General features: G+C 34.5%; 1 protein-coding gene across 1 annotated transcript; it reads left to right on the top strand.

The window, feature by feature from the left end:
* Positions 1–24,516: 24,516 nt before the first annotated feature.
* Positions 24,517–27,050, top strand: LOC123659553 (transcription initiation factor IIA subunit 1). Its single transcript, XM_045594762.1, has one exon. It carries the CDS (start codon positions 24,864–24,866, stop codon positions 25,851–25,853), a length of 990 nt encoding a protein of 329 aa, XP_045450718.1. The 5' UTR covers positions 24,517–24,863; the 3' UTR covers positions 25,854–27,050.
* Positions 27,051–27,954: the final 904 nt, after the last annotated feature.

The raw sequence follows: 27,954 nt of genomic DNA, 5'->3' as shown, positions 1-27,954 counted from the left end.
CCTTAAAAAGTTGATATTAAAATTGTCTAGATTACGACGGAACAATATATAATTATGTAGATCAAATTATTCATGTGATATGGTTGTTAGGACTTTGCAAACTAAATTGAAGCTTATGACTCTCTAGAATATTCGCACGCGGGGGGGATAGAAATCATAAAACTTTTTTATCATACTATTTGCCTGAATTTCAATATAGCAAATTCAGCGTAGTCATGAGAATACAAATGTTTTTATTCTATCCTTTCTTAACATCACTATAGGTGATTCTTTACAGTAGACGTTAAAGATCGAGTACCATACGAAAAAGTCACTTTCACTTTTCACATTATAAAATGATGCTTTGTATGATTTCATTAAAGTAATAATATAAAAGAATGTTGTTTATTGAATCAGTCCAGAATTCGGGATAGATTTTCATTAATTTAGAAACTTGCTTCATAACATATTTTGGGGATGTTAAGAAGTAGTTATGCAATTAGATAACCAGTTTCCTTAATGGGAGTAACATCATGGTCGCTGTCGACGGAGTATGCTCGGAAACCATGCCTATTAATGCTTGAGTTCATCAAGGCTCAGTGCTCTCACCCGCTCTGTTTTGTTCTGCACATTAACGATATGCTGCAAACCAGCAATTTTTTTTGCTATGCAGACAGTACGGATGATGCATTCTACACTGGTTGGGCTAATATACCTAGGGTGCAAGTGGAATAGAGGAGATTACAACTTGTGTCTAAAATCGGGACTTTCTTGGAGCAATCTTCGAATGGGGTAGATTTGTCAATTTCGTTCAATTTAACCCCTCGAAGACACTTGTGTCTTGCGCGTTTCACATCACTAAAAGTATGTGGATCCTTGGGTTAGACATTACGAACGAAATCCAATTCAGGGGTAATTTGGAGAGCAAAACGATGTCTGCATAACGGTGAGTATTCTCAAAAACTGTTTAATATGGCGATGCCGTTACGTTTTTACCATCGCATCCTTCGCCTAAGTTTCATCTACAACACTTGGATTGGTTTGCAACCAATGTGCGAGCTTGGCGCGCATTCTTTCCGCGTACATGCAAACTGTGGAATGACGTTCCTCCTTATGTTTTCCCTGAGCGCTGCAATTTGGGAGTTTTTGAGCGTCGAGAGTATAGCTCTTTTCCCTAAGGGCTCGAGGTTCATCTTTTCTCTAAGGACCGGCAAAGCACCCGCAACTCCTCTTATGTTGTAGACGCTCATAGGCGACGGTAGCCGTTAAACATCAGATGGATTCGTCTGCTCGTTTGCCCCTATTGTTATGAAAAAAAAGTAGTACTTGTCCAGTCGGGCTGATCCAGATTTTGAACAGGATATTTCTTGCTGTGCCCTACCTCAGTTCTAAAATATTACGCAGTTTAATGTAAAAAAATTTCTTTTTATTTATTTAAACAAAGCACATTAGGCTAGCTTAAAGTAAAAACCTTCGTTATAAACAAGTTGTATGTACGTTAATACTATAAGAAAATTTAGAGTCAATTAGCAAGTGATGGGACAGGCTTTGCTCACATCGAGCCGCTGTCACCAGTGCAACTAACGTAGATTAAAGTATCGCCAAGCAAAAAAATAGCAACGAACAGACAGAATAGTCGTCATTTTTATTAATTCACTTAGCGTAGTCTACAGACTAATGGAAGGAAATACATATTCGTAGATTTGTAGAGCCGCGTCTGGCGGGATTACTGCTTGACGGATCCTGCTTAATTAACTTGTAACATACTTGTAACCCTCTGACGGCCCACTCGTCATCCCTAATCCTTTCAATACACGCGTAATAAGCGCCTTCTAAACAATGGTAAATTAATTAATACTCAACATATTGTGATTTAAATTAGCTTTCCTTTGACTTGTTATAAATCTTTACAATCAGATATTTATACTATATATTATGTTTGATTGACATGAAGAGTCTTAGAGTTAGTGTAAATTAAGGAAACAAGTATTACCTTTATGTAATTATTGTTCTTTACATTTTTGACAAATTGTAAATAATTCGTGTATACACATAAAAACATATTCATACACAGCGGATACAAAGCGGATCGACATAAGGATATATAGGTATTCGATATTTTCCTTCACAACAGCCTGTGACTAATTTTGAACGATAAAAATTCATAGGTCTGGCTCGGCCTAAATTTAAAAACCTTTTTTAAGATTTATTGGCTAGCACGTTAGCGCAGTTTGTAATAGCCCTGCTTTCTGTCTCGTGGGTTATGGTTTCGGATCCCGCCTGAGTCTGGGTGTCATATTTGTATTTATATATGTATTATTTCCATGTGTATTTATAAAAAAAAATTGCTATAGCAGCCGACTGTTACCTATAACACAGGCATTAAGTTGCTTACCTTAGGAACAGACGACCATGTGTGAATGTTATAAGATATTTTTTTATATTTACATACTAATGTTGTAAGAATGAATGATTTTTATAATGATGATAAAACGTGAAACAGGTTAACAAATAAAGCGAACGAGCACTTTAGCGAGAGCGCTCCCAATCGATACTTTATATGCATCAATACATAATATTATGCATAGGTGTTGAATTTATATTTCGTGTTTAAATCAAGCTGAAAGCGTCGTTATTTAGATGAAATAGATACCGATAGTACAGATCGATATACCTACCTTTAAATACACTTAAACAGGTATTTATGCATGAAGTTTTATTGACAAATTTTATTTTCTGACAGTTAATGTATCCTATCTTGTTCTTACCATCCATCTTAATTCTACATCTTTATCTTTGAGATAATGTTTATATTGAAGTAGAAAGTCTGTATTATTAACAGAATAATATTTATATAATTGGACTATTATTTTATTTAATTTGTTCTGCACCGTGCACGTTGCAAGACCGTGAAAGCATGAAATCTTACAACAATGAAAAATATATAATAACGAATCATTATAAAATCTGCCCAACTTTTATTTACAAAAAAAAACTTATAAAATGAAGATATAAGGTAACAAAAAAAAAAAACGGTGAATTCAATAACAAATGTTCATACTTATAGCAAAACAAAGAAAAAAAAAACTCTCCTGCGTTATGGATTAATTTATATGTTGAGTAAATCATAGTGTCACTGGTGAAACACATCGTAACATTACGCTACGGTCACGATTTTGTCTCGTCATGAACTGGGAGTTTCCCTTGTAATTTACGACCTGGGGTTGGTGTCATTGATGTCCGGAAATTATTCTTTTCGCGTCGCTCAGTTCACTTAAATGTCAAGAGAAATCCTATTTATTCTTCATTTTATTTCACGCCATAGAACCGCTCATTGCTTTGACTGTATGCACCTACTTTTACTTTTTTCAATTACTTTAAGGGCTGAAAATTTCTTTAAGAGATGCATTATTGGTCTTTCAAGAAATCGAAATAATAAGAATAGATGTGGATAAGAGTTTTTTAAATAAGTTTTCCACCATCAAAACGTCTCATCATCGTACTTATAAGTAATAAAGTAATAGTTTTGTAAAGGCATATTAATTAGAATTTCAATAAAAAATAATTTAAAATTAATGTTTTGCTTAATATCGCATACAATCTTTATTGCTTAATATCGTAACTTTTTGTGTGTGCTTTAAGAGCTTTAATTAACCCATAAAAAACATTTTTTGTTTTGTTTATAGCTAATTAAAGCGAGCGAACATTGCATTTACGAATGTTAGGTTAGAAAGGAGTAGGTTTAGATTTAACGAACTTATATTGGCCGTAATAAAATTTTCGATCAAGAGGAAGTGCTCTACGTTTGCTTAGTATACCTACTAATTGGGTCGCGCAAGAGTACAGTTTGTTGAAACCAAGAAGAAATTATAATGCTTGATTAAAAAAAAAATACATCACTTATTTTTACGTTGTAATTGTTTTAAGTTGAAAAAAGTTCCGTTAAAAAAAATCATAAGAGTAAAATATCAAATTTAAAATTTTGGTGATTAAATCTTTGCGTTTCTAGGTCTGTGGTTTTATAAGATAACATTAATTTATATTAATTAATAGTCATTAGTCCGAATGAATGATTGAATGATTAATTATATCACACCTGAGGAGTGCAACTAGTTGGACATCGAACGTTGATATATATTAAATTTTCTTTGTCTATTATATCCTTAATTGTGTACCATAAATTTAGTGCAGTACAAATATAGATAAAAATTTTAAAACAAAAATACTAACGATAAAGAATTTATACCGATTTTTACTGAAAAAGTAAATTGACTAAAAATTTATCTGTGTAACATACGAAATGATTATACTAGATTTTTTACCATTCCACGTGAATCATAAAGTTGCATTAGTTAAACTTATATAAGTAGGTCATGCATCATATAAAACTAATAAATCTGATTTGATTCATACTCACTCGAGGGTATAACAATTTTAAATCAGTTCTCAATAACTCAGAAATGCTCAAAGGACGGGTAAAACAATACCAACTTTGTCTTAAGTATAAGTATATTTATATATATAATATTATATTATATATTTAAGTGTAAGTATAGTAATATTATATGTATAATATTATTTTATATGTATATTATATTATATATTTAAATATAATGTAATCGATCTAGTAATTATTACTAGATCGATTACATAAATTAAAATTGTTCGTTGAAAAATGATAAAACAAAAAGCGTTTCTCGCTGTCTGTATGCTTAGATCTTTAAAACTATGCAATGGATTTTGATTCGGTTTTCCTTTGTAAATAAAGTGATTGCAGATGAAGGTTTATATGTATAATACATACATAATATAGTAGAGGACCACTGATAGTTTTTGCAATCTTACGAAGCCGGGGCGGGTCGCTAGTATATAATAAAAGCAAAACAAATATTATCTACCTATAGAGTCAGTCATTCAGTTCAGTCTTTTGCAGTTTACTGCTGGACATAAGTCTTTCCAAGCTCGCACTAGACATCCCGATTTTCCGCAATTCTCATCCAGCCTACACCAGCAATCTTATGTAGATAGTCGGTCCAGCGGGCCGGAGGACGCGACAGCGTTTGTCCTCACGCGGTCTCCACTACAGGACACGTGTACTCCAACGGTCATCGGTCCTACGACTCAGGACCTCTGCATGTATTTTTACAAACGAAAACCTCGTATTCACAGTTGTTGCGTAACGACTCTGAGTTTTGATTTTAAAATATGAAAAAAAATCAGAAACAATACTTTCCATAAGAATGATGAATTGTGAACAAAAATGACAGACAAGAAGATTTAAAAAAGTTAACCATTGACTAATAAACTTTGTTACGTATATTATAACAACGTAACATGTGTTAATTTAACCGTTATAAAGGAAAAATAAAACCAGTCTTATTTACGTTTACGATTACGATTACGATTACGATTTATCAAGTTAATACGTTTATTTCTTTTTGTTATTAGCGAATCTCTGCCTTCTGATAGAGGGTTAGTTTCACTAGTTTCATTTCCGTTATCATTTCTGACCTGAGTTTGAATACGTGAACATTAATCTATTTTAATTATGTGAGTTTAAATTTAATTAATGACTTACTAGTAACTAGTTAAAACGTTAAATAATACTATTTGTGGTTCCCGAAAATCTATTTCGAAATATCTATCTAACGCCATTTTGTGGGTACGAAATCACCATTTTAATATGTTAATACCCTTAAAGTCGTACGAACGATCGATGCCGAACGTAACGACCTAAATACAGCGATTTTATTTTGTTGCTTTGCTCCTTATTTTATTATCCTTGTTCGTAGGACGCTTTAAATTTGTTGTTGAATGTAGTCTTTACGTAAGGTTTTTCTACGCAATAAACAGTCAATTTGCGCAAAGAGCCTACGCATTTTGGGAGACACGGAACATTAAAGGCGGTATTTAATTGAGTCATTTATCCCTTTCTCTAATAGACTAGCCAACTTTGAAATAGCCACTTTGATAGAATGATGTATTGCCATCTAAAGATTTAAATTCTGCATCCCTTTTTAGAAATTTAGAGGAAATGAAAACGCGGCAAGGTTTACGTTATAAATGTTAGGTTATTAATTTCATTTTGGGTTAGGTTTATTTGGCAGCGTCTTATGGCCCGAAATGTCTTTATCACGTTAATAGGTCGTTGACTTAGGCTTAAGTGCTTTTAAGCAACGTGACGGAAGAAAGTAATTTTGCATTCCTTTAAAGACTAGCTACTTAACTTGTTATATATACAAAGCATTTTTGTCCATAATTTTCTTATATAGTAGCAGCTCGCCCCGGTTTTGCACGGCTATTTAACTAAAAAATCATAATTAACAATTATATACAAACATAAACCCTTCTATTTGCGTCAGGTTACTAAAAAAGGTAAATTATTTTATTTTATTTTTATTTAATTAAAAAGAGAGTTCGAATATTACTATTTTAATGAACTTTTATTTTTATTTTCATGTTTTTTTTTTGATTTTACACCTTGGGTTACATTGGAGTTTTAGTAAAGATACTGTAGCTTCCCAACAGTGAAAGAATTTTTCAAATCGGTTCTGTAGTTTCGGAGCCTCAAACAATGAAATCTTTCTTATTTATAATGTTAGTATAGATGATGAAATATTTATGTAAAACAATTATTTATTTTAGTTTATTCTAATAATTGCTGTTTAAATAGCCCCGAATTAAGCTAGTGTAATGTAAAAATGAATAGCTAAAGTTTAGCTTAAATGGGTCCGATGACTAGTTCATATCAAACTAATAATGGCGTTATAATAGCTCTAATACAGTGCCTATTCTTGACGTTTAAATAACTTGAATGTTCGTAGTCAATACCCGCCAACATTGAGGTTATTAAGAAAAGGTATTGAAAGCGTTAAATGAGATGAGGAATCTTCGAAATCTTAATGATGAAGACGCACCAGCTGAGAACCTATTTCATTTTCACAATAATGTGAAATACTTAGAACGAGGCATTATAGGTTGAGATTATTATGGGCATTTTCTACACTCACCTGATATTAATTGTTTTTATATGTTATATGGCTGGTATATAAATTATTTAGAATTGTATATAATTTATTTGAGGGCAAATTATATAGTAAGTGCGTAAGATTTTGTGTGTTTTTGGACCCCCGACACAGGAGAAAATCCTACTTGGGATCTACTTAGCCTAACCTATATTTCAAAAATAGCTAATTCGATGGCATGGTATCCCAACCTTTTTTTTGTACAAAGACAGACATACGCAGCGGGGACTTTATTTTTTAATATACAATGATTTAAAATAGTCATAAAATTATAAGTAACTATATTATTATTATTATTTTAAGTCTATTTAAACTGATAAAGTATGCAAACTATTTATATATTTCAATGAAATGCTGAAAATAAACTTTTTTTTAAATGTTAAACACATGTTTTATTACAATAAAAATGATGTCATTAGGTTATGTACTAAAAGCTAAAAAACAATTCGGTAAGTCCTAGCTACCAGATCGCACCAATCTTCTCATCAATCTGCGGTATTGATCATTGATATTATAATGTTTACTCTGGATACGCTACGCCCAACAAACGCCCACCAAACAAACAAATAAATAAACTGGTCAAGCTAAATAAAACCGTTTAAAAATATATAACGTAAAAGCGGTTGTTAGTAGATTGATACGTACAGTGCTATTCAAAAGGGATTCCTATCAGCCACCTGTAGAACTCTCAAACAAGTTAATACGTTCTAAGAATTCTCTGAGGTATTTTCTAAAGACATCTAAAAGAAATGTTCTTTTCATTCTTTTGTTTATTTTTATCTCGGAAATCGATTGAAGGTTACGTAGAGTACGATTTTCTAATAAAGTATAAAAGAAAGACTATTAGTTTTTTATTTTTATGCAATCATAAAATAAAATCAATATTCAGCCAGTAATCCACTGTTGGGCAAAGGCCTTTTTTCTTTATGTAGAAGGTTTGGAGCTACAGACACCAATACTGAAAATACATAATATATATATATATATATACTAATAAACAAATACCCATCCCGAGCGGCAATCGAACCCAATACCGTCGGTGTTTAGGCACTTCCGCTGCACACGCATCACCACAGCACCAGAGCGGTATCAATTATTATTTTTACCAACTACTAACTACACAAAAATTTTGTAACATTTTTTAATAATGAACGGTCTATAACATGAGTCTACGATATTTTTTAGGTCTATAAGATATTTGATGACAGAACAAATAGAATCAACTATAAATGTAATATTTTATTTAGATCTTAAGAGAATTACGCTATTTTTTGTGTGTAGGCTTAACCGAAATTAATGTCATTAGTTTAACAAAATTAAATTTGAAACCTTTTGGGGTTATTTGCATGTTAAAAAATATTACGTTTTTAAAATATGTAAAAGTAATGGGTTGTCGTGATTTGCTTTGCTTGCATCGCGTGCATGGATGGAAATATTGTACGTTCTATACACATGTATACAGGGACGTATGAATGTAAATATTTGTCAAAACATTTCTATTCAAAGTGTGGTTTTAAAACACTGTACAAAAGCGCAGTAATTATAAACTTTTAGTCCTCTTTTAGTACATAAAATGACTTCGAGTATATTTTCGCCCGATATACATATATAGTATATAAGTACCTTGTAGTTTGTACTTCAAATAGATAATGACTATTTTATATTAAAGTACTACATAAAATGTATTCTTAACAGAGACATGAATAAATAATTGTGTTTGCTCGCAAACGAAAAAAAAACCGACTTCAATTACAAGTAATGCAACGTAAGTAGACGAAAAAAAAAAACAAATGCACTAGTTATCACTACACTCGATTTTCGAGGGTTTTCCTCGATTTCTCTGGGATTCCATCATCATCATTATCATCAAAATCGGTTCCTAAACGATGAAGTTATCCCCGAACACATACACACACACACACACACATATACATATATATATATAATATATATGTGCGATCTAATTGAGTAACCTCCTCCTTTTTTAAAGTCGGTTAAAAATCAAATTCATCACTCAGTGCCATCCTACGTCTTACTATTAAGGCATATTACGTAGTAAAATATTCGGCGTTCTAAAAAAGTGACAAATTACCTATAATACATTCTAATTGTAAGCTTTCGGAAGTATAAAGTAAGCGGTGTCATTTCAAGTATCATGAAGAAAATTCTACTCTCTAGCACAGGAAATAGCGTCTTGAATCCACCGACGAGCTATAATGGTCGAAGGAATATCGATAACATATAATACAGGACCCCGTTTAACGTTTGAATGAAAGTAACGGTTTCCTTCAATTTCGACTTTAAAATCTTTGGATTGGTAAAAAATTATGTTCGTATATATCTAGACATTCGTACTAAGTTTATTATGCTTTGGTCAATGTTTTCATTTAGTACCAAACATTTTTTACTTACTATACGATATAAGTAAATATTGATTATAATAAAAAAATGTGTACGTGTACTACTATACACACGTAAGAAGTGAACCTTATTTTTCGAAAAATGATCTACTATATGCAACTTTACAGAAATTGGTTATTAAAGGTAAATTAGATAAAGTTTAACAAAAGGATTTTATTATCATAGACATACAAATAATACAATTATTTCATTTTACCTTATTACTACTAAGATATTTATAGCATTTCGTTAATTGTAATAGAATTATTACTATCATTGTTATCGTTATTATATATTTTTGTTATTAATAGCTTATGGTAACTGAAATATGAACATTTATCACGTCACTATAGAGTGTTAGAAATAATGCAATAGAAAAACGGTCAAGTCTAGTGGTGGGAGTAAGTCCGCTTAAACGACATGCTATCCCTACTCCGCTGGAGAAAGTACTCTTCGAATCAACCGTCGTAGGGACAAGAAAATGATGGCTCGTTACTGAAAAATGTGACGCGTAACCGAAAAATGTGACGGTAAATTTTTTTAAATTTTTTAATTTTTAAGGGTTGAGTATTTGCTCATTGTCATTTCGATAGTACTCACCAATAAGAATAACGCATGTGAAACGAAGAGTATATCATTTAAAGTTTAATACGATTCAAAAACTGATCCAAACTCACTACAACTTGCATTAAAATTTTATTTATTTTTAAAATGCATATCTATAAAGAGTAAGAGAAAAAAAAATGAACTGAATTCATATTTATAGATAAAATTAACATTTAATATTGTAGAGGCTAGTTTAATTATTTGTTTTTATCTTTAGATAGGTTTACTTAATGACCTTAGAAGAGTAATAGTAACAATAATGCTAGTCCAGGACAGAACACGAAGGTTAATCTTATAGCCAATAAAATCTGCACGGCAATCAACATATTGTCATAAATGGTGTTCGAAATGGTGTGTTGTAGGTAATTATTATGTAATAGTATCAAAAGAGCTTTGACCAGCAGTGGAATTTGTACAATAGTACAGTATATTAAATTTAATCATTACTCCTGTTACGGTATTTTGTTTTTCGTTTAACATAACCTATTTATTTATATATTTAAATTATCACTTAACACACGCTTATTTTCAGAAAAAAAAACATTCAAAATTACTAATATAACTTAATAGAACTTAATAAAAAGCAAGGTAAATAGAACTTAATAGAATAGTAATATTAAGTTATAGATATAACATTTTATTTGTTTTTCGTGGTATAAACTCACGTAGTCGTATTTATCCCTAAAGGTTTTATTTGTGTTCAGTTAAAACGACCAAACAAAGTGAAAAGTGTTCTTTGTACATATCTCTTTTGTAGACATAACTACATCTCTATATTTTACTAAAATATTACAAAATAAATTCTCTTTTAGAACAAACAATAACAAAATATACTGATAAAATGTTAAAAATAAGGGAATTAAAAACAAAAATAACATCTGTTATAAGGCTTTGCTCAATTCATCGCATGTAAAACGCGAATATAAAAACGTTCGGCTAAACAGATACAGTCATGCTAAACGATCCTTTGTTATGGAAAACACTGTGTACTCAACTCTATATTTTACATAACGTGTTTTAGTTTGTAATGTTCGTTGTTGCTTTCTAAAACGGTCATTAAATTTAATATGGATGAGAAATTGTTTCCTTATATAAATTGGTTTGAATTAATTGCCTATTATGTTATTATTATCAGCAGAGATGGTTGCTGTCTACAGGGGATTTAATACATCAGAGAGACCAGAATTTCGAGTGCCAAAATCTAGACAGGCAGAGCTGTGTTAAATTTCTCATTTTAGTAATAAATGAATTTAATATTCACCATATATTTGGTAGTGAAAGAAAACATAGTGATGTTTGCATGTGCAACGAGAAATTTTGTAACATATATATTCGTAGTTTCGTACTAGTGTGATATTTTAGTACCAGCCCTTTTTACATTCCTGACATTCACAAACTGTTACAGTACAACATAATAAAATTGCATATGTAATATTATATGACGTGTGTGAACGAATTTGAATTATTAAAGAAGCATTGAAAAATTCAATAATTTAGTTTAAATATGTAGACATTTCAAATATTGTCCTTAATATAAAAATAGATAAAAAAATAATAATTTAGACTGTTATTTCTTAATGACTATTTAATAATGTTAGCTAAACATTATAAACTTCTTACTGGAAAAAAAAATCTTTCTGAGATTTAAGCTATATCTATATATTATAATAAAACGGTAGGAAAGTCAAAATTGTACATTGAATATTTGTTTAAAAGAATACTTGGAGAATATTTAGAGTTTTTGTCTGTTTGTCTGTTTGTCTGTATGTATGTCCGGGATAAACTCAAAAAGTAATGCATGGATTTACTTCAAATTTGGCACGAATATTATTAAGAATTCGGGTCAACATATAGGCTACATATTATCACGCTATTACCTACGAGGAACGAGCAGTGAACCTTTATTTCTTCAACGCATTCTGTAACAACGCGTAATCTAACGACGCATATTTGAATGTTGTTGTTATTATGTTAATAACCATGCTTTAAGCTAGCTTCACACTATAAATAAAGACATTCTGTAGTATTGTAGTATTAGTATCAGCATTGCACCCGTGCGAAGCCGGGGTGGGTCGCTAGTATGTAAGTATATGTAGTTATTAACATGTAGATATATTTATCGAAAAAAAAAAAATGATGTATCTACATCAGTCAGCTTTTACATATAACACTAGCATTAAGTTGCTTTTTATGGAATCGGATGACCATGTCAAACAAATTTATTTATTTATATATATTTAGGCAATCGGCAGTTACTACAGCATCGGCGTTTTAGTAACTGCCGACTGACACTGATTACTGATTTTTTATATATTGTTCAAAATTAATGAATTAAATAAAAATATCATACCAATTACGCCAACGGGTCTGTCAAATATTGAATAGTTTTCTTTACAATAAATAAATTAAAAGTTCCATTTATAGGTTTTTCAAATTATTCTCTCTACATTCTTACTTATTTGTTACTAAAAACCTCTCAAACAAAAACCTCTTCCGTTTCACTTTAAGTTTGCTTATTTTTGCTGCTCCGGATCGAAAACCTCGTTTTTCACAGCTTTTATTATCTCGTCGTACCAACGGTCCGACGGTATTCCACTATTACTTTTGCCAAAAGGGCCGTCCCAAGTTGAAATATTTTGCTATAGTTAACTATAATGGTTACCTAGTTTAACAGTTACTTCTACTCGTAAACCCTGCTTATTCTATATAGGTACATATCGACGTACTTATATTCGGAGAATTTCAAGAGACCTTTGATACACGATGCTAGCAATTTATAGACATTCGGGTATAAACTGGTTTATAGGTAATTGCTTATACCTAAAGGACTTTTTTACTGATATAAACGGCAAGCTTGACATTTGGCTGGGCGACCGAACTGAAAAAAATGTGATACTTAAACCGTAAGAAAAATATATAACGGAAGTGACGTAATATCAGTCACACGACTGTATAATATGACATTTGTAAAACTAAAATATTATTATTATTATTTTGTTCGATTTATTTTATTTTACGGTATTTGTTATTTTCTAAAATACTAAATTTCCTAAATACTTTTATGTACTTAATTAAAAACCAATCAACAAAATTTAAAAAAAAATCAAGAACTAGATAATATATATAAAATTCAACATTTTTCAGTCATGTGGTCTAAACTCGTTTTTTTTTTATTTGTTTGTTTAAACGCGCTAATCTTAGGAACTACTGGTTCGAATTGAGAAATTCTTTTTGTGTTGGACAGCATACTTACCGTGGAAGGCTACAGGCAAGTTTTTTTCAAATTAAAGCAGGGGAAACTGTATACAAGCACACAAATGAAATAGAATCAAGATCTACGTTAAAATTACAGACCTAAAATTATAAGCCAGATTGCATACTTAAGCATATGTCCACGCTTGATATAATACGATTAGCATTTAATGAACTCAGACGTAAAACATTGATTGCGGCCAAAATAATCACACGTAGAGATAGTACAGGTGAGCAAGTAATGAAATGACATTCTTGGACGTATCGATCGCACATAAATAGGTACATAGCTCTAACCCTAGCTGCTCGTAACGACTGACTTATCATGCTTTTACATCAAAAACTATATTGAGTACACTTTGAAACTCAAAATTGTACTATGTTGGGGCTTCAACTGCATAAAACATTGCTAACATTGTCTACTTTTATGCGATGAACAGTAGAATGCAGAAGTTTGTTTTAGCTAACTCGACTGTATATAAATTTTAGATAAGATTTAGGTACTTACATAAGTCTTTATAGTTATAATAACATACATACATATAATCACGCCTCTTTCCCGTAGGGGTAGGCAGAGACCACTTCTTTCCACTTGCTACGATCCTTACATACTTGTTTCGCTTCATCCACTTTCATTATTCCCTTCATACATGCTCGTCGGTTTAGGGTACTTTTGACCTGGCCTTTTTTCAAGACGTCCCCGATTTGGTCTTGAAATGTCCGCCTAGGTCTACCCCTTCCAACACTTCCACTCACACTCGCCTTATACACTTTTTTCGTCAGTCGTTCTTCATTCATTCTCTCGACATGACCAAACCATCTCAGCATACCTTTCTCAATTTTTGTCACTACATCTTCTTTCAGACCACACCGTTTCTTTATCTCACTATTTCTCATCCTGTCACTCAGTTTAACTCCTATCATGCTTCTTAACGCTCTCATCTCAACTGCATTTATTCTGCTTTCATGTCTCTTCTGCCATACCCAACTTTCACTTCCGTACATGAGTGTCGGAAGCAACACCCCCTCATGCACAGCCAAACGAGCCTTTTTAGACACCTTCCGACTGCTCATAAAGGAGTTCAAAGCTCCGTTCACCATGTTTCCTGCATTCACTCTTCTTTCAATATCACTCTCACACTTTCCATCTCTTGTAAACTTCGAACCCAGATACACAAACTCATTCACCTGTTCAATTTGTTCATCTCCAATCACGATATTACAGTCTGTCACTACCTCATCTCTTTCAAACACCATCACTTTCGTCTTCTTTACATTCATCTTCATTCCCTTTCTAACAAAAGCTCCACTCATAGCAGTTACCATCTCCTGCAACTCCTCGGCCGAGGACGCAAGTAATACTTGGTCATCAGCATAGAGAAGACATTTGACGAGTAACTCACCCATTCTCAACCCACTTTCATTCTCTTTTAACTCTGTCAAGCAATTGTCCATGAACACGTTAAACAGCCACGGTGACGCTACACATCCCTGTCTAACACCTTTTTCGATATTAAACCATTCAGTGTATGCCCCGTTTATCCTCACACAAGCACTAGAATCCCTATAAAGAGATTGTAGTGCTCGCATGAGTGCGCCGCTCACACCGTACACGGACAATGCTGACCACAATTCATTCCTCACCACTCTATCATAGGCCTTTTCCAGATCCACGAACGCGCAATAGACCTTTTTGTTTTTTGCTAAAAACTTTTCGGCTATGCACCGCAAGGAAAAGACCTGATCCGTACATCCCATTCCCTTTCTAAATCCCGCTTGTGCATCCCATACTTTTTCATCTGTTTCATTCACAACCCTTTCAATCAACACTTTCGCATACAATTTACCGACGACGCTGAGAAGGCTTATACCGCGGTAATTTATGCAGTCCTGCCGTGACCCTTTTCCCTTATACAACGGCACGATTACGGCTTTGCACCAGTCTTCCGGTACTTGCCCATTTCGCCAGCACAAATTGAAAAGGCAGTACAGCTGGCTAGCCACTATACCCTGTCCAGCCCTCAGCATCTCGACGGTGATCCTGTCATACCCTGCAGCCTTACCTAATCTCATACTTTTCAGCGCTTTCACTATTTCATCCATGCTTATCTCACTTTCATCGACATTTATACTACTCTCAATGGAAGGTGCCGGATGTTGTACCTGCACTTCCTCTCTTTCAAACACACTTTCAAAATACTCTTTCCATCTCTTTAACACACATTCTTCTCCATTTATAACGTTAATCTCTTCTTTCTCCATTTATAAAGTTAATAAATAAAATCGTTGAGAAATAAAATGTTTTTACTAAAGCACCTTAATCACATTAAAACTTTTATTAAACGTGCTTTTTTTTAAGAAAATGTTTGATTAAAAAATTCCTTACACTTTTTATGATTAAAATACGGTGTGGAAATTTTTAAGTTCGTTTAAAATATCACAAAAATAAAAATGAAGTTATGTTATTAAAATTTTGCAATATGGTCTTTGAAATTTTACTAAATATGTGATTGTGGCCAGAGTTTGATTAAAAATTTAATAATCATTGACAAAAAATAGATAAATAACAGGTAGGGTAATTATACAAGAACACGGCTATACCATAACCCGTTGTAGAAAGATCAAGTGCTGTTTTCTGTACCTATTGAATGTAACAACTATAAATAAAAAATAAAAATTTAAAAAATTATAACACAGAGAGAGAAAATATAGTCATCGTTACAGCCTATACAATCCACTGCTGGACATAGGCCTCCACAAGTTTACGCCAAAAATAACGTGAACTCATGTGTGTTGCCCATAGTCACCACGCTGGGCAGGCGGGTTGGTGACCGCAGTACTGGCTTTGTCGCACCGAAGACGCTGCTGCCCGTCTTCGGCCTGTGTATTTCAAAGCCAGTAGTTGGATGGTTATCCCGCCACCGGTCGGCTTTTTAAGTTCCAAGGTGGTAGCGGAACCGTGTTATCCCTCAGTCGCCTCTTACGACACCCACGGGAAGAGAGGGGGTGGCCATATTCTTTAGTACCTTAGCCACACAGTACAAAATATAGTATTAATTTTTATTTATAATATATATTTATATATTATGATCTATATTATCTATTATTTTTAGCTCCCTTTTTAGAAGTTTAGGAGAGAAATAAACTAAAATACGGTAAGTAAGTATATTAACATATTTAATTTCGTATTAAATTTTATAATCATTATTGTAGGTACTATATGATCTTAATAAAATTCTGTATATTTTCTTTCTATTCAATAAAAAAGTGTAACTCTATAGATTATTGTTTATTTTTATACACACAATTCTAATTTGTAAAAAATATCATCACTTATTTAGAAAGTTAATGTACGTTAAAGAAAAGTGACACATGAGCCAGAAAACGAACACGGGCTCAGATGGAAAAAGTTCGTTGATTTAGAAAATGATAAGCATAACAATATATTATCATGTTATTGTTACGTGTTAGGGTTCGAAGGATTTGGAGAGAAAGACCTGCTGACTCTTTTCAAGACTTTATTCACAAGCACTAGGTCCAACACAAAGCACTAGGTTCAAACACTAAGCACTAACAATGTCCTATGTCGTAGCCAATGTCGTAGGTCTCGCTGGTACCACTCTTGATCACTAGTTTTCACTCTTGAAGTCGCCTCGAAGATCGCTCAAACTGAACTGTACTCGCTCGCCTCCCTGCGGCTATTTATATCGGCCGACACGAGGCCCAGACCATTCTGGAAAGTTCGCGCATGTGCCCGGTTTTCGAGACTATACTTCTACAAAGTTCCACAGTAGTTCCTCTAACGCCATCTAGTATTGAGTAGAGAGTTTCATGCGGTCTCTGTCTTTGTGTGGTTTCAATGGTTGCCGCTAGATGGCGCTAGTTTCTTCGAGTGTTCGTAACACTACTCCCCTCTTAGAGATGCTCGTCCCGAGCATCGTTGTTACTGCCATGGTAACGCGCCAAACGGTCTAGGTGTACCACTTTGAATGCCCCTCTTGGTTGCTTTTGAATCCTGTAAGTCACATCATTCAGTCGGGTAACCACTTTGTATGGACCGTCCCACTTGGTCTGCAACTTTGGCGATTTCCCTTTCCGGCGGGTTGGGTTATGCAGCCACACCAGTGAACCTTCCTTGAAGCCGCTCGTGTTCGATTTCCGGTCGTATCGGGTTTTCATGTTCTCACTTGACTGTAAACCATTTTCCCGAACCAAGGCGTGTATATAGCGCATTTTTTCCCGTAAATCGCTGACATAGTCTTGTACGGTATTTGGTTCCTCCGGTGACCCTCCAGTCAATAGGTCTACTGGTATTCGTAATTCTCTACCGTAATTGACATACGCCGGGGTAGCTTTTATGCTCTCATGCTCGGCGGTTCGGTACGACAGAAGGAAGAGCGGTATATACTTGTCCCAATCTTTTTGTTTGTCGTCTACCAATTTCGCTAAATGCCTCTCAAGGGTCTGGTTAAATCTCTCAACCATTCCATCAGACTGTGGACGGTACGCGGTGGTCCTCGTCTTATGCATGCCCAAAATTCTGCACACTTCCTGGAATACTTGCGATTCGAAGTTCCTGCCCTGATCAGAATGGATTTCTAGAGGCACACCAAAGCGACATATCACTTCTTCGACTAACTTAGAAGCGACTGTTGTAGCTTCTTGGTTTGGTATGGCGAACACTTCGGGCCATTTGGTGAAGTAGTCCATGACGACCATAAAATACTTGTTTCCCGATTCCGTTACAGGAAATGGCCCCGCTACGTCAACTGCAATTCGTTCCCACGGTGCACCGACGTTATACAATCGCAGATTCCCACGGCTCCTGGTCTGAGGTCCTTTTACAGCAGCGCAAGTAGTACATTTGCGGCACCAATCCTGTACATCATCTCGACAATGCAACCAGTAGAATCGTTCTCGCACTTTTGTTAACGTCCTCTTGACACCTAGATGACCTCCTGATACGCCATCATGTATTTCACGGAGAACATCTGGTACTCTCGTTCTTGGGACAATTATCTGAAGGTGGAACTCTCTGCCGTTAGTCTTCTCCCATTTCCGGTAGAGTATTCCGTTTTGAAGTATCAGACTGTCCCATTGCGCCCAGTACGCCTTAGTGACAGCGCCAGTGGGTGCAACCTCACTCCAGATTGGTTTTACGTCACCCCGTTTCTTCCATGTGATGATGTGCCGAAGGTCGTCATCTCTTTCTTGAGCTTCCCTCATAGCATCACTCTCCCAGATACCCAAAGGACTTGTTCTTGTGAGCTTTAATGTTACTTCATTAGATTCTTGCTTAACACAATGTTTGCAGTCTTCCGAACACGGCCTTCGTGAGAGTGCGTCGGCATTCCCATACAACTTCCCGCTGCGGTGTTTCGTCTTGAAGTCATACTCCTGATCCCGGGCAGGAGGCGAAGCCCTTTGCTTCTTCAGCTCCTCTATTTGTTCCTCTATCCTTTTCATCCGTGCTATCTGGGTCTTCTTCTGCGGACAGTTGAGCTGAAGATGGCCCCTCTCGCCACACTTGTAGCACATGACTCCAGAACTTTTCTTCGTAGGAGCCTTAACTACCTTGACTTGCTCAGAAACCTCGCGGATCTTATGCCGTATGTCATGGCGAACAGCCTCGACCTCCAAAGCATGCGCCAATGCTTCCTTTAACGATGTATGGTGACGAAGCCTCACTGCAGCTCTGACCTCCAGGTCTTTGATTCCGTCGACAAATGCTTGAACAATATTCGTGTCTACCATCTTGGTGTCTGCTCCTGGGTGTGACTTCCTAACGAGTTTTTCGATTTCCAACGCCCATTGTTGTAGTCCTTCTCCTGGGCGTTGAACTCTGTCACGCAGTTGGGCACGGAACACGTGCTCCAGATGTCTATCCCCGTACCGGGATTCAAGTGCCTCCATCAAGTCTTGGAACCCATTTTCCGTATGTGGCAGTGCTTCCAGAACCGACAAAGCTTGCCCCCTGAGCGCAACAGTGAGAGCGGTTAGGCATTGTTCTTCCGTCCATCCGTTGGCAGTAGCAACAGTCTGGAATTGTCGACGATAAGCGTTCCACGAAGTAGTGCCGTCGTATGGAGGCACTTTCACTTTTGCTCCTTGCCCCACTCCGGTAGTTCCACTAGACATCGCGATTCTCATGGTTTCAAGGCGCACTACTCTCTTCTGTAGTTCAGCGAGGCCGGTTTTCACATTTTCAAGATCCAATCCTAACCCGGTAACTCGTTCTTCCACTACGTCGACATCTTTTCGAAGTTTAGTCACCGCGTCACTAACATCTTTTACAGCCCAAAGCGTTTTTTCTTGGAGCTCTTTTGATTCTTGCAATTTGAAACTTGTTTGCTCTTGTGATTCTTGCAAAGCACTACGAATTTCAGCCTTTTGTTGCTCCATTAATTTAATTAAACTTCCTAACTGAAGAGCCACTTGAGAGTCTGTAGAAGCTACGGGGTCGCTGATGGACGTGGTAAGGTGGGCGGATCCAGTGGGCGGGGCTTGGTCCGTGGTGGGCGGAGCTTGGTCCCTAGTAGGTGTGGGCTCCGCAGCTCGTTGTGCCCTTGTCCTGACGCCCTTGAAGTCCTTGGAGTCTTCTCTCGGAGTCAATGGCATCTCCAAATCCCACTTCTGACACCAGTTGTTACGTGTTAGGGTTCGAAGGATTTGGAGAGAAAGACCTGCTGACTCTTTTCAAGACTTTATTCACAAGCACTAGGTCCAACACAAAGCACTAGGTTCAAACACTAAGCACTAACAATGTCCTATGTCGTAGCCAATGTCGTAGGTCTCGCTGGTACCACTCTTGATCACTAGTTTTCACTCTTGAAGTCGCCTCGAAGATCGCTCAAACTGAACTGTACTCGCTCGCCTCCCTGCGGCTATTTATATCGGCCGACACGAGGCCCAGACCATTCTGGAAAGTTCGCGCATGTGCCCGGTTTTCGAGACTATACTTCTACAAAGTTCCACAGTAGTTCCTCTAACGCCATCTAGTATTGAGTAGAGAGTTTCATGCGGTCTCTGTCTTTGTGTGGTTTCAATGGTTGCCGCTAGATGGCGCTAGTTTCTTCGAGTGTTCGTAACATTATGAAAGACATAAATTGTCATAATATCTGCGCATTTCATCTTGTGTTGTCTCTTTCGTGTTTGTATAAAGAAAAACAAAACAAAAGTAAGCTTTCTTTGTGTTCGACGTGAAAATTATTAGCTTATAGACTTTAACTGTGAATTAGGATTAAGTAGAGGACGTAATACTAGTGTATGTCTAACGACAATTGTCTGAGGTAGTGATATAGTGTGGTTTTTTGCCTCCCACAAAAAATTTGCCCACCGAAATTTTGCCGACTCTGCCGATTCATTTAACTTTTTTTTTACAAAAATAATTTAAGAAACTTATTGAAACCAAAGTTTTCATTATGTTCCTTAACCAACTTCAATATAAGAGGAGGTTTTCAATTCTACTGTATTTTTATATGTCACATTGCGGGTGCGATTTGGATTTTTTTTGTCGATTGAAAAAAATGGTGATTTTGTCGTCCTCTTTCTTGTACCACCCGGAGCCTTGGCCCATGGCACCCCCCACGCTACGCCACTGGTGTGGGAGTAAACGCTCATTACCCTAATAACGGTACTGTTATTAATTGTACTTGTATTTTACTGTTGTTTTCAAAGACAATGTAAAAAATAACAATGGTATTCCTTTTAGCGCTTTATTATTAGCGAAGACACTTACTTTAAAGCAAATACTTGAGTCAGCAAATAGTTGATCCACTGTAGGTATTCTATGGAGCTCTGTAACCGTTAGCGAAATTATCGGATAACCGAAATAAAAGTATAGCCGTAACCGTAACCGAAACCTAATAAAAGTTTCAAATTATTTCAATTAATCCCGGAGTCTAAATAAGACATAAATGACTGATTGATGATATTGATTCATCCATCAGCCCTTAACAGTCCATTGGTGGACATAAGTATTTCCTATAGTTCGCCACTCCGTCCGGTCCTGCACCCTCTGAATCTGGAGGGCGGCCTGTGCTCCTTTTGCCAAGCATAGCTTTCTCGATCGCTCGCTGAGTGACTTTGAGCCTATGGAAAAGGCTAACAGTATAATTCTGTTTGCTCGCAAACGAAAAAAAAAAATCAATTACATCGACAAGTAATACAACATAATAAGACTAAAAAATAGTCAAGTAAATACCAAAGAGAGATAATAATCAAAGATTACTCAAAAAGTAGTCATAAGATCTCGATCAAATTTAAATGAGACCACAAGACAAGCATCCGCTTTTGATTAAAACATGAATCATCAAAATTATTTATAAAGAATAAACTGCTACCTTAGTGGATAATACAGCTCGCTACGTTATAGTAGATACAATAGTTTTAATGAAGTCAGATAGATGGCATTGGCGTGGCTTTGCGTTGCACCGTGTCATAAATACGCGTCATCAAAGATTACTCAAAAAGTGCTCATTATATTTCGATCATATTTAAATAGAACTATATGACAAATATTAGATTTTGATTTATTGAAGAAACATCAAAATTGGTACATCCTGTAAAAAGTTATGAGGTATAATACAAAAAACAGTCAAGTAATACACGTTATTAAAGATTACTCAAAAAGTAGTAATCAGATATCGATCAAATTTAAGACTACATGACAAGTATTAGCTTTCGATTAAAGTAAGAATACATGAACAAAGACAAAACAAAACTGCTCACAAACTACAAACCAGTAACAATTAAAGTTGACAACTAACCCCTCGAATATGTGACAGACTACATCTACTTAGGAAAAATCATATTTCACAAAAACCAAACTACCAAAGAAATTGAAAGAAGAATGGGAAACGGATGGAAAAAATACTGGTCCTTCAAAGAAGAAGTTATGAAATCAAAGGAGTTATGTATCCAAATAAAAAGGAAAGTCTTTAACACATGCATAATTCCAGTCACTACAAACGAATGAGAAATACGGGCATTGACTAACCACCACAGGGGAAAGCTGGAACGCTGCCAAAGAGTCATGGAAAGAATCTTGTTAGGAATAAAAAACAGGACATAATAAGATGTAGCGAAATAAGAGACAAACCCAAAGTTGTCGATATATTAACTTTTTTTTATATAATTTAACCGATATATTAACTAGAATAGTCCAACAAAAATGGAGATGGACAGGTCACATGATACGAGACACACAAGAGAAATGGTGTAAAATAGTTACAGATTGGTATCCTAGAGATAACAAAAGAAGTAGAGGACGCCAACAGACAACATGGGAAGACGACCTAAAACTCAAGGCAGGACATCACTGGAGAAGGGTAGCACGAGACAGGTATCAGTGGAAAGTGTAAGAGGAGGCCTATGCCAAGAGGCAAACTGAACTTCGGGATATTTTATAAAAAACAAGAAAACATATATGATATCCATTGAAGTTCAGATTGAAAGGGCTTATTATTATTATTATTATAAAGTAAGAATCATCAACATCGATAAACCCGGTGAAAGATTATGCGGTTTAATACAACGTAGGTCGACAAGAAAATAGTCAAGTAAATACGTATTATTAGATATAACTGTAAAAGTACTTTCCAGATCTCTATTGAATTTAAATGGGACGACATGACACGCAATACCTTTCAAATAAAACAAAAAAGCGGATTGGAAATCGGTGCACTCAATCAAAAGCTCTGATGTAACATACATAAAACGAACCTCCTCCTTTTTTGGAAGTCGGTTAAAAAGGCCACGTCTCAGCGCCGTAGGTCATCACTGGCAACACATAGTGCTCAAATAGTTTTGTCTTCGGGCATTGAGGTATACTGGATATATATGGTATGAATAACATGTTTTAATTTTTGCCCTGTCAAACCCACGACGGACGCCGGATGAGTTTCTTGCATTGATTATTTTTATACTTATATCCGAAGTTAACGGACTATCTCAAATATTTTCATATCCATATCCATAAGATCTGATATTTCAGTTTCGTAACATCCCGAATTCAAAAGTATTCTATATTCTTAATCCGAGAAAATAGTAAATAAAGAGTCGGTTTTACATACAGCCTGTACATCCCAATGCTGGGCATAGGCCTCTTTCTCCATGGAGGAGAATGATTGGAATTTAAACCACCACGCTGTTCCACTGCGTGTTGGCGGATTTGTTCGCTACTATGAGTAACGATCGTTATCATTTGTCTATGCTAACAACCGAAACTGACAGCTTAACGTGCTCTCCGAGACATGGTAGGGAGACCGATAAGGACACACAACCTGACCGGAAAGAAGTGTTTGCACAAATACAAATATCAATCCCAAGAATCGAAACCACAATCGCCGATGTGTGAGCGCCCACGTGCACCACTACGCCAGAGCGGCTTTACATAAAAGACATTAGTTTATTTTTTTTAATAAAAAAAATCGTGTGGTTTTGTTCCAGCAACTTTTTACTAAGTAAGCGGTATATATAATATTAATAGTAATTCATCAGTTGTATTTTAAAGTATTATCTCAAAATAAGGTGTTTCCAATTTTATTCGCTTTATAATTCTAACGCTTGAATTGCACCTATGATGTATTGATGAGTAAAAGTGATTATACAGTTATTTACTGTGATTTTTTTTTTTTCATTAACATTATGAAATATGTCTGATTGTGCATCATTCTCTTTACTTCAAAATTCTGTATTAAATCAATATGTGTGTGATGTACAATAAAAGAATAAATATATATATAAAATATATCTCCATGGATAGACATAAAAATAAAAATAAACATATTATATTTTAAGCAATTGAAATTTTTATAGGCATTAAACACCACCGTGTTTATTTTTTTATAAGAATGATAAATACTTCTATCATTTTTATCTTGCGCAAATATTCAATGAAATAGAAATATTATTTATTAATTGCTATAGATATATAATTATATACTGCTGTTGTGAAAAATAATTCGAATTTATAAATAAAAAAATATTCAAAATATTAATATATTATAACTGTGTAACGCTGTATTTATAACCAAAGATGTATAAAAATAATTTTAAAAAGAAAATATTTTATACAAGCTACGGTAACTCAAATATTTAAAAAAAAAAATCAGGCAATGTCGATTGTAACCGGGCGGGGCATCGGCGTTGAGACGAAAGGGCGGCGCTGTTATCGCGCATGCGTTATACAAATATTTCGATATTGAGATTCTAGCACGTCCATAGACAATTTATTTTGTAATCTGGTATTAATATTCTGTTTCTACGTTTTGTTTGTAGGTTATGTTTTAGTCGTCAATTGTCAAAATTAATATGGAGTGTTTTTCGTGGAAATATATAGATATGTAACGGGCTTATTAAAAGACTTGGTTATTATTAACAGGTTGTGTTTATCGATTGGAATACACGTGATTATTGCTGTTTGACCGTAATGACTCTGTAGTTGTAATTAATACGAATTGACATTGAGATGAGATGTGAATGCAAAAGTCGATACGCACTTATTACTTGAGTTACTTTTTTCAAATATATATTACATGACTTCAGTATAGTGTTGTAAATAAACGTCAAAAATTAGTATCATTCCGGAAAAAAATCAAAATGACGATGAGTCAATTATCCGTTATGAAACTTTACAATACAGTGGTAGATGATGTGATAGCTGGTGTGCGGGATTGCTTTCTAGACGACGGAGTAGACGAGCAAGTCTTACAAGAATTGAAACAATTATGGAAGACAAAGTTAACAGCCAGTGGAGCTATGGACCCACCTCAACCGGAAGGTCCAGTAATGCCGCCACCACCACCGGTGCTTCAAAACTTTCAAAAAGCAAATGGAGGTAATGTTTTACCTAAAAGACCAGCAGATATGGCACCTCAAAGTTCAAGTCAACATTCAGGTGTTGAACATGGTGCACCCTCATCAAACATGCCTGGTGCTCATCCACACCATGTTATTGATCCTAACAACAAAGTTCCAGTACAATTAACACTACCAGCTCAACCTGGAGTACCTGGATCACAACCTCGTTCCTTTACCATTCAAATACCGGCGTCTGCACTTAATGGAAATAAACTACATCAAGTTCTTACAGGTCCTATAATTAATGCCACAATAAGTTTGCCACAACCTTTGGCTGCGACTCTCTTACAACAACATATCAATTCAGCACTAGCAGGCCAACAGAATGAATTTGATGGAGGCGGAGGGGGCAGAAGCAGTGCTGCTCCATTTTCATTAGATGGAGCTTTAGATTCATCTGATGATGAGGGCTCAAATGTTGGTGATGGATCTGAAGATGGCGCTGGAGATGATGACGAGGATGAGGAGTCTGCAGAAGAGAGAGCCGAGGAAGAAGAAGAAGAGAGGGATGAGAGTGGTGGGGCAGAGGAGGAGCCATTAAACTCGGGGGATGATGTTTCAGATGAAGAACCTGGTGATATGTTTGATACTGAAAATGTAGTTGTGTGTCAGTATGACAAGATAACTCGTAGTCGTAATAAATGGAAATTTTACCTTAAAGATGGTATAATGAATTTGTCAGGTAAAGATTATGTTTTCCAAAAAGCTAACGGTGATGCAGAGTGGTGAATATATGCATTTATGAATGACGAGTGCTTAAATGTTTGTGTGATTTTCCTGATTGTTAAAAAAAGGAATTAAAGACAGTAACTAAATGGTATCTCAGATATATGTATAGTATATTCTTTGTATTTTATATCCCTCAAATATTGCACTTGAATATATATCAGGAAAACCTGTTTATTTACTTAAATACAATATGCAATGCTATTTGTATCATATCATTTGTATCGTTGGAAAATAATAAGTCAATGTTTGTATATCAATTTGTAAAAATATTGAATAATCTTAATTCGATCACTTACGAGCTTCAAGGAAATATAGATTGTAAATTGTATTTGTTTTGAGTATAACTTTGCTAATATAGCTTCACTATACAACAATATTCATACCCTATATATCTATAGCCTATGGTTACTACTTACAATTTGATGGGCCGTAACCCTGTTTGCAGACTTCAGAGTCGATTTAAAAATAATAATGTTGAAATAAATATATCTGACTTTACCCGTCCTGAAATCCTCTAGGAGCATATAAAAGTGCCAAAGAATATTATTATTGATTTAATCATTATTGTGTTTTAGTTTTTGTACCACAAAAAAATTCTGAATTAAAACGGTATCCAGTGAAGCTATGTAGCATAAAACAATAATGTATGTAATGTCTACATATTGATTAAACTTATGAATCCATTGATCACTGACACAATAGAGATCACCAAATCATATATTGGTGTACTATTTGTATCTGTCTATATGTTTCCTGTATTATTTTACAAAATGATTAATTTTAGTATGCCTTGAGTTGTTCACAAAGCTATTTCTATTTGTTGTGTAATTTTGATATTAACTTCAAAAGTGTTTAGTTAATAGATTATGGTTATTAAGCAAATCATTTCATTTCATCTATATATCATCATTTCAAGTTCTAGACTTAAAAGATTAAGTTGTTTTATTCCTTGATTATTTCTTATTTTTTACATTGTCATACAATATTTTGTGATATGGATATTAGTTGTCTTAAAGAAATTTTAATTAGAATGTTGCCAATATCTTTTAAAACCAGTAGTTGGATTCCAAACATAATCTGGTATACAGCAATTAATGTTATATGTTACTATTAAAACAATGTAACACTTAGAATAATGGTCCCTTATGTGATGAACTTTGATAACAATGGTAATAATAATAAAATATGTTGCATTAATCAGTTTTTATTACTCCTTAATTTATTGATAGGAAAAATTTTTAGTTTAAAGAGAAGAACTATATTGTATCTATTATTATCATACCCATAGTATGGACCTAAAACTGTGATTTTCAATACTTATTTATTTATTTTATTTACTTTTTGCACACCAATACATATTTGACAAAATACAGAATTACAATTGTAAGTAACACAGATGCCACAGGCGGCCTTATCGCTTATGCAGCGTTTTATTCCATGCAACCTTTGGGCACAGGACTGCTAATAGAAAGTGTGGGAAGGGGCGAAAAATATATGAAGAAAGAAAAACAAACAAAAAATATATCTAATTATGTGGTGTCATGGGACACCAGGTAGTAACGAAGTTCCTTCGAATAGTATAGAAGCAACAGTTCTTGATTTTTTTTCTTTTTAATTTTGTTGATTGGTTTTTATTAAGTACATAAAAGTATATAGGAAATTTAGTATTTTAGAAAATAACAAATACCGTGAAATAAAATAAATTAAACAAAATAATAATAATAATAATTTAAACTATTAAGTGAAATAAATAAACATATATCTTTATTTATTTTTGTCGACAGTATAAAATTACATAAATAATTTAAAAAAAAGTTACCAGTAATATTTTAGTTTTACAAACGTCATATTATACAGTCGTGTGACTGATATTACGTCACTTCCGTTATATATTTTTCTTACGGTTTTAGTATCATATTTTTTTCAGTTCAGTCGCCCAGCCAAATGTCAAGCCTGCCGTAAGGAACTTCGTTCCAAAATATAGTATACATACTTACAAACAAACATAATTATATACATACATACACAAATACCTAAACATCTATACATAATTATAATATATGAGTAACTAAAACGAAGGAAAATAAGACAACATTAAAGT

The sequence above is a fragment of the Melitaea cinxia genome, chromosome 14, assembly GCF_905220565.1.
Source record: "Melitaea cinxia chromosome 14, ilMelCinx1.1, whole genome shotgun sequence".
Lineage (NCBI taxonomy): Eukaryota > Metazoa > Arthropoda > Insecta > Lepidoptera > Nymphalidae > Melitaea > Melitaea cinxia.
This window is presented reverse-complemented; position numbering and strand designations above follow the sequence as displayed.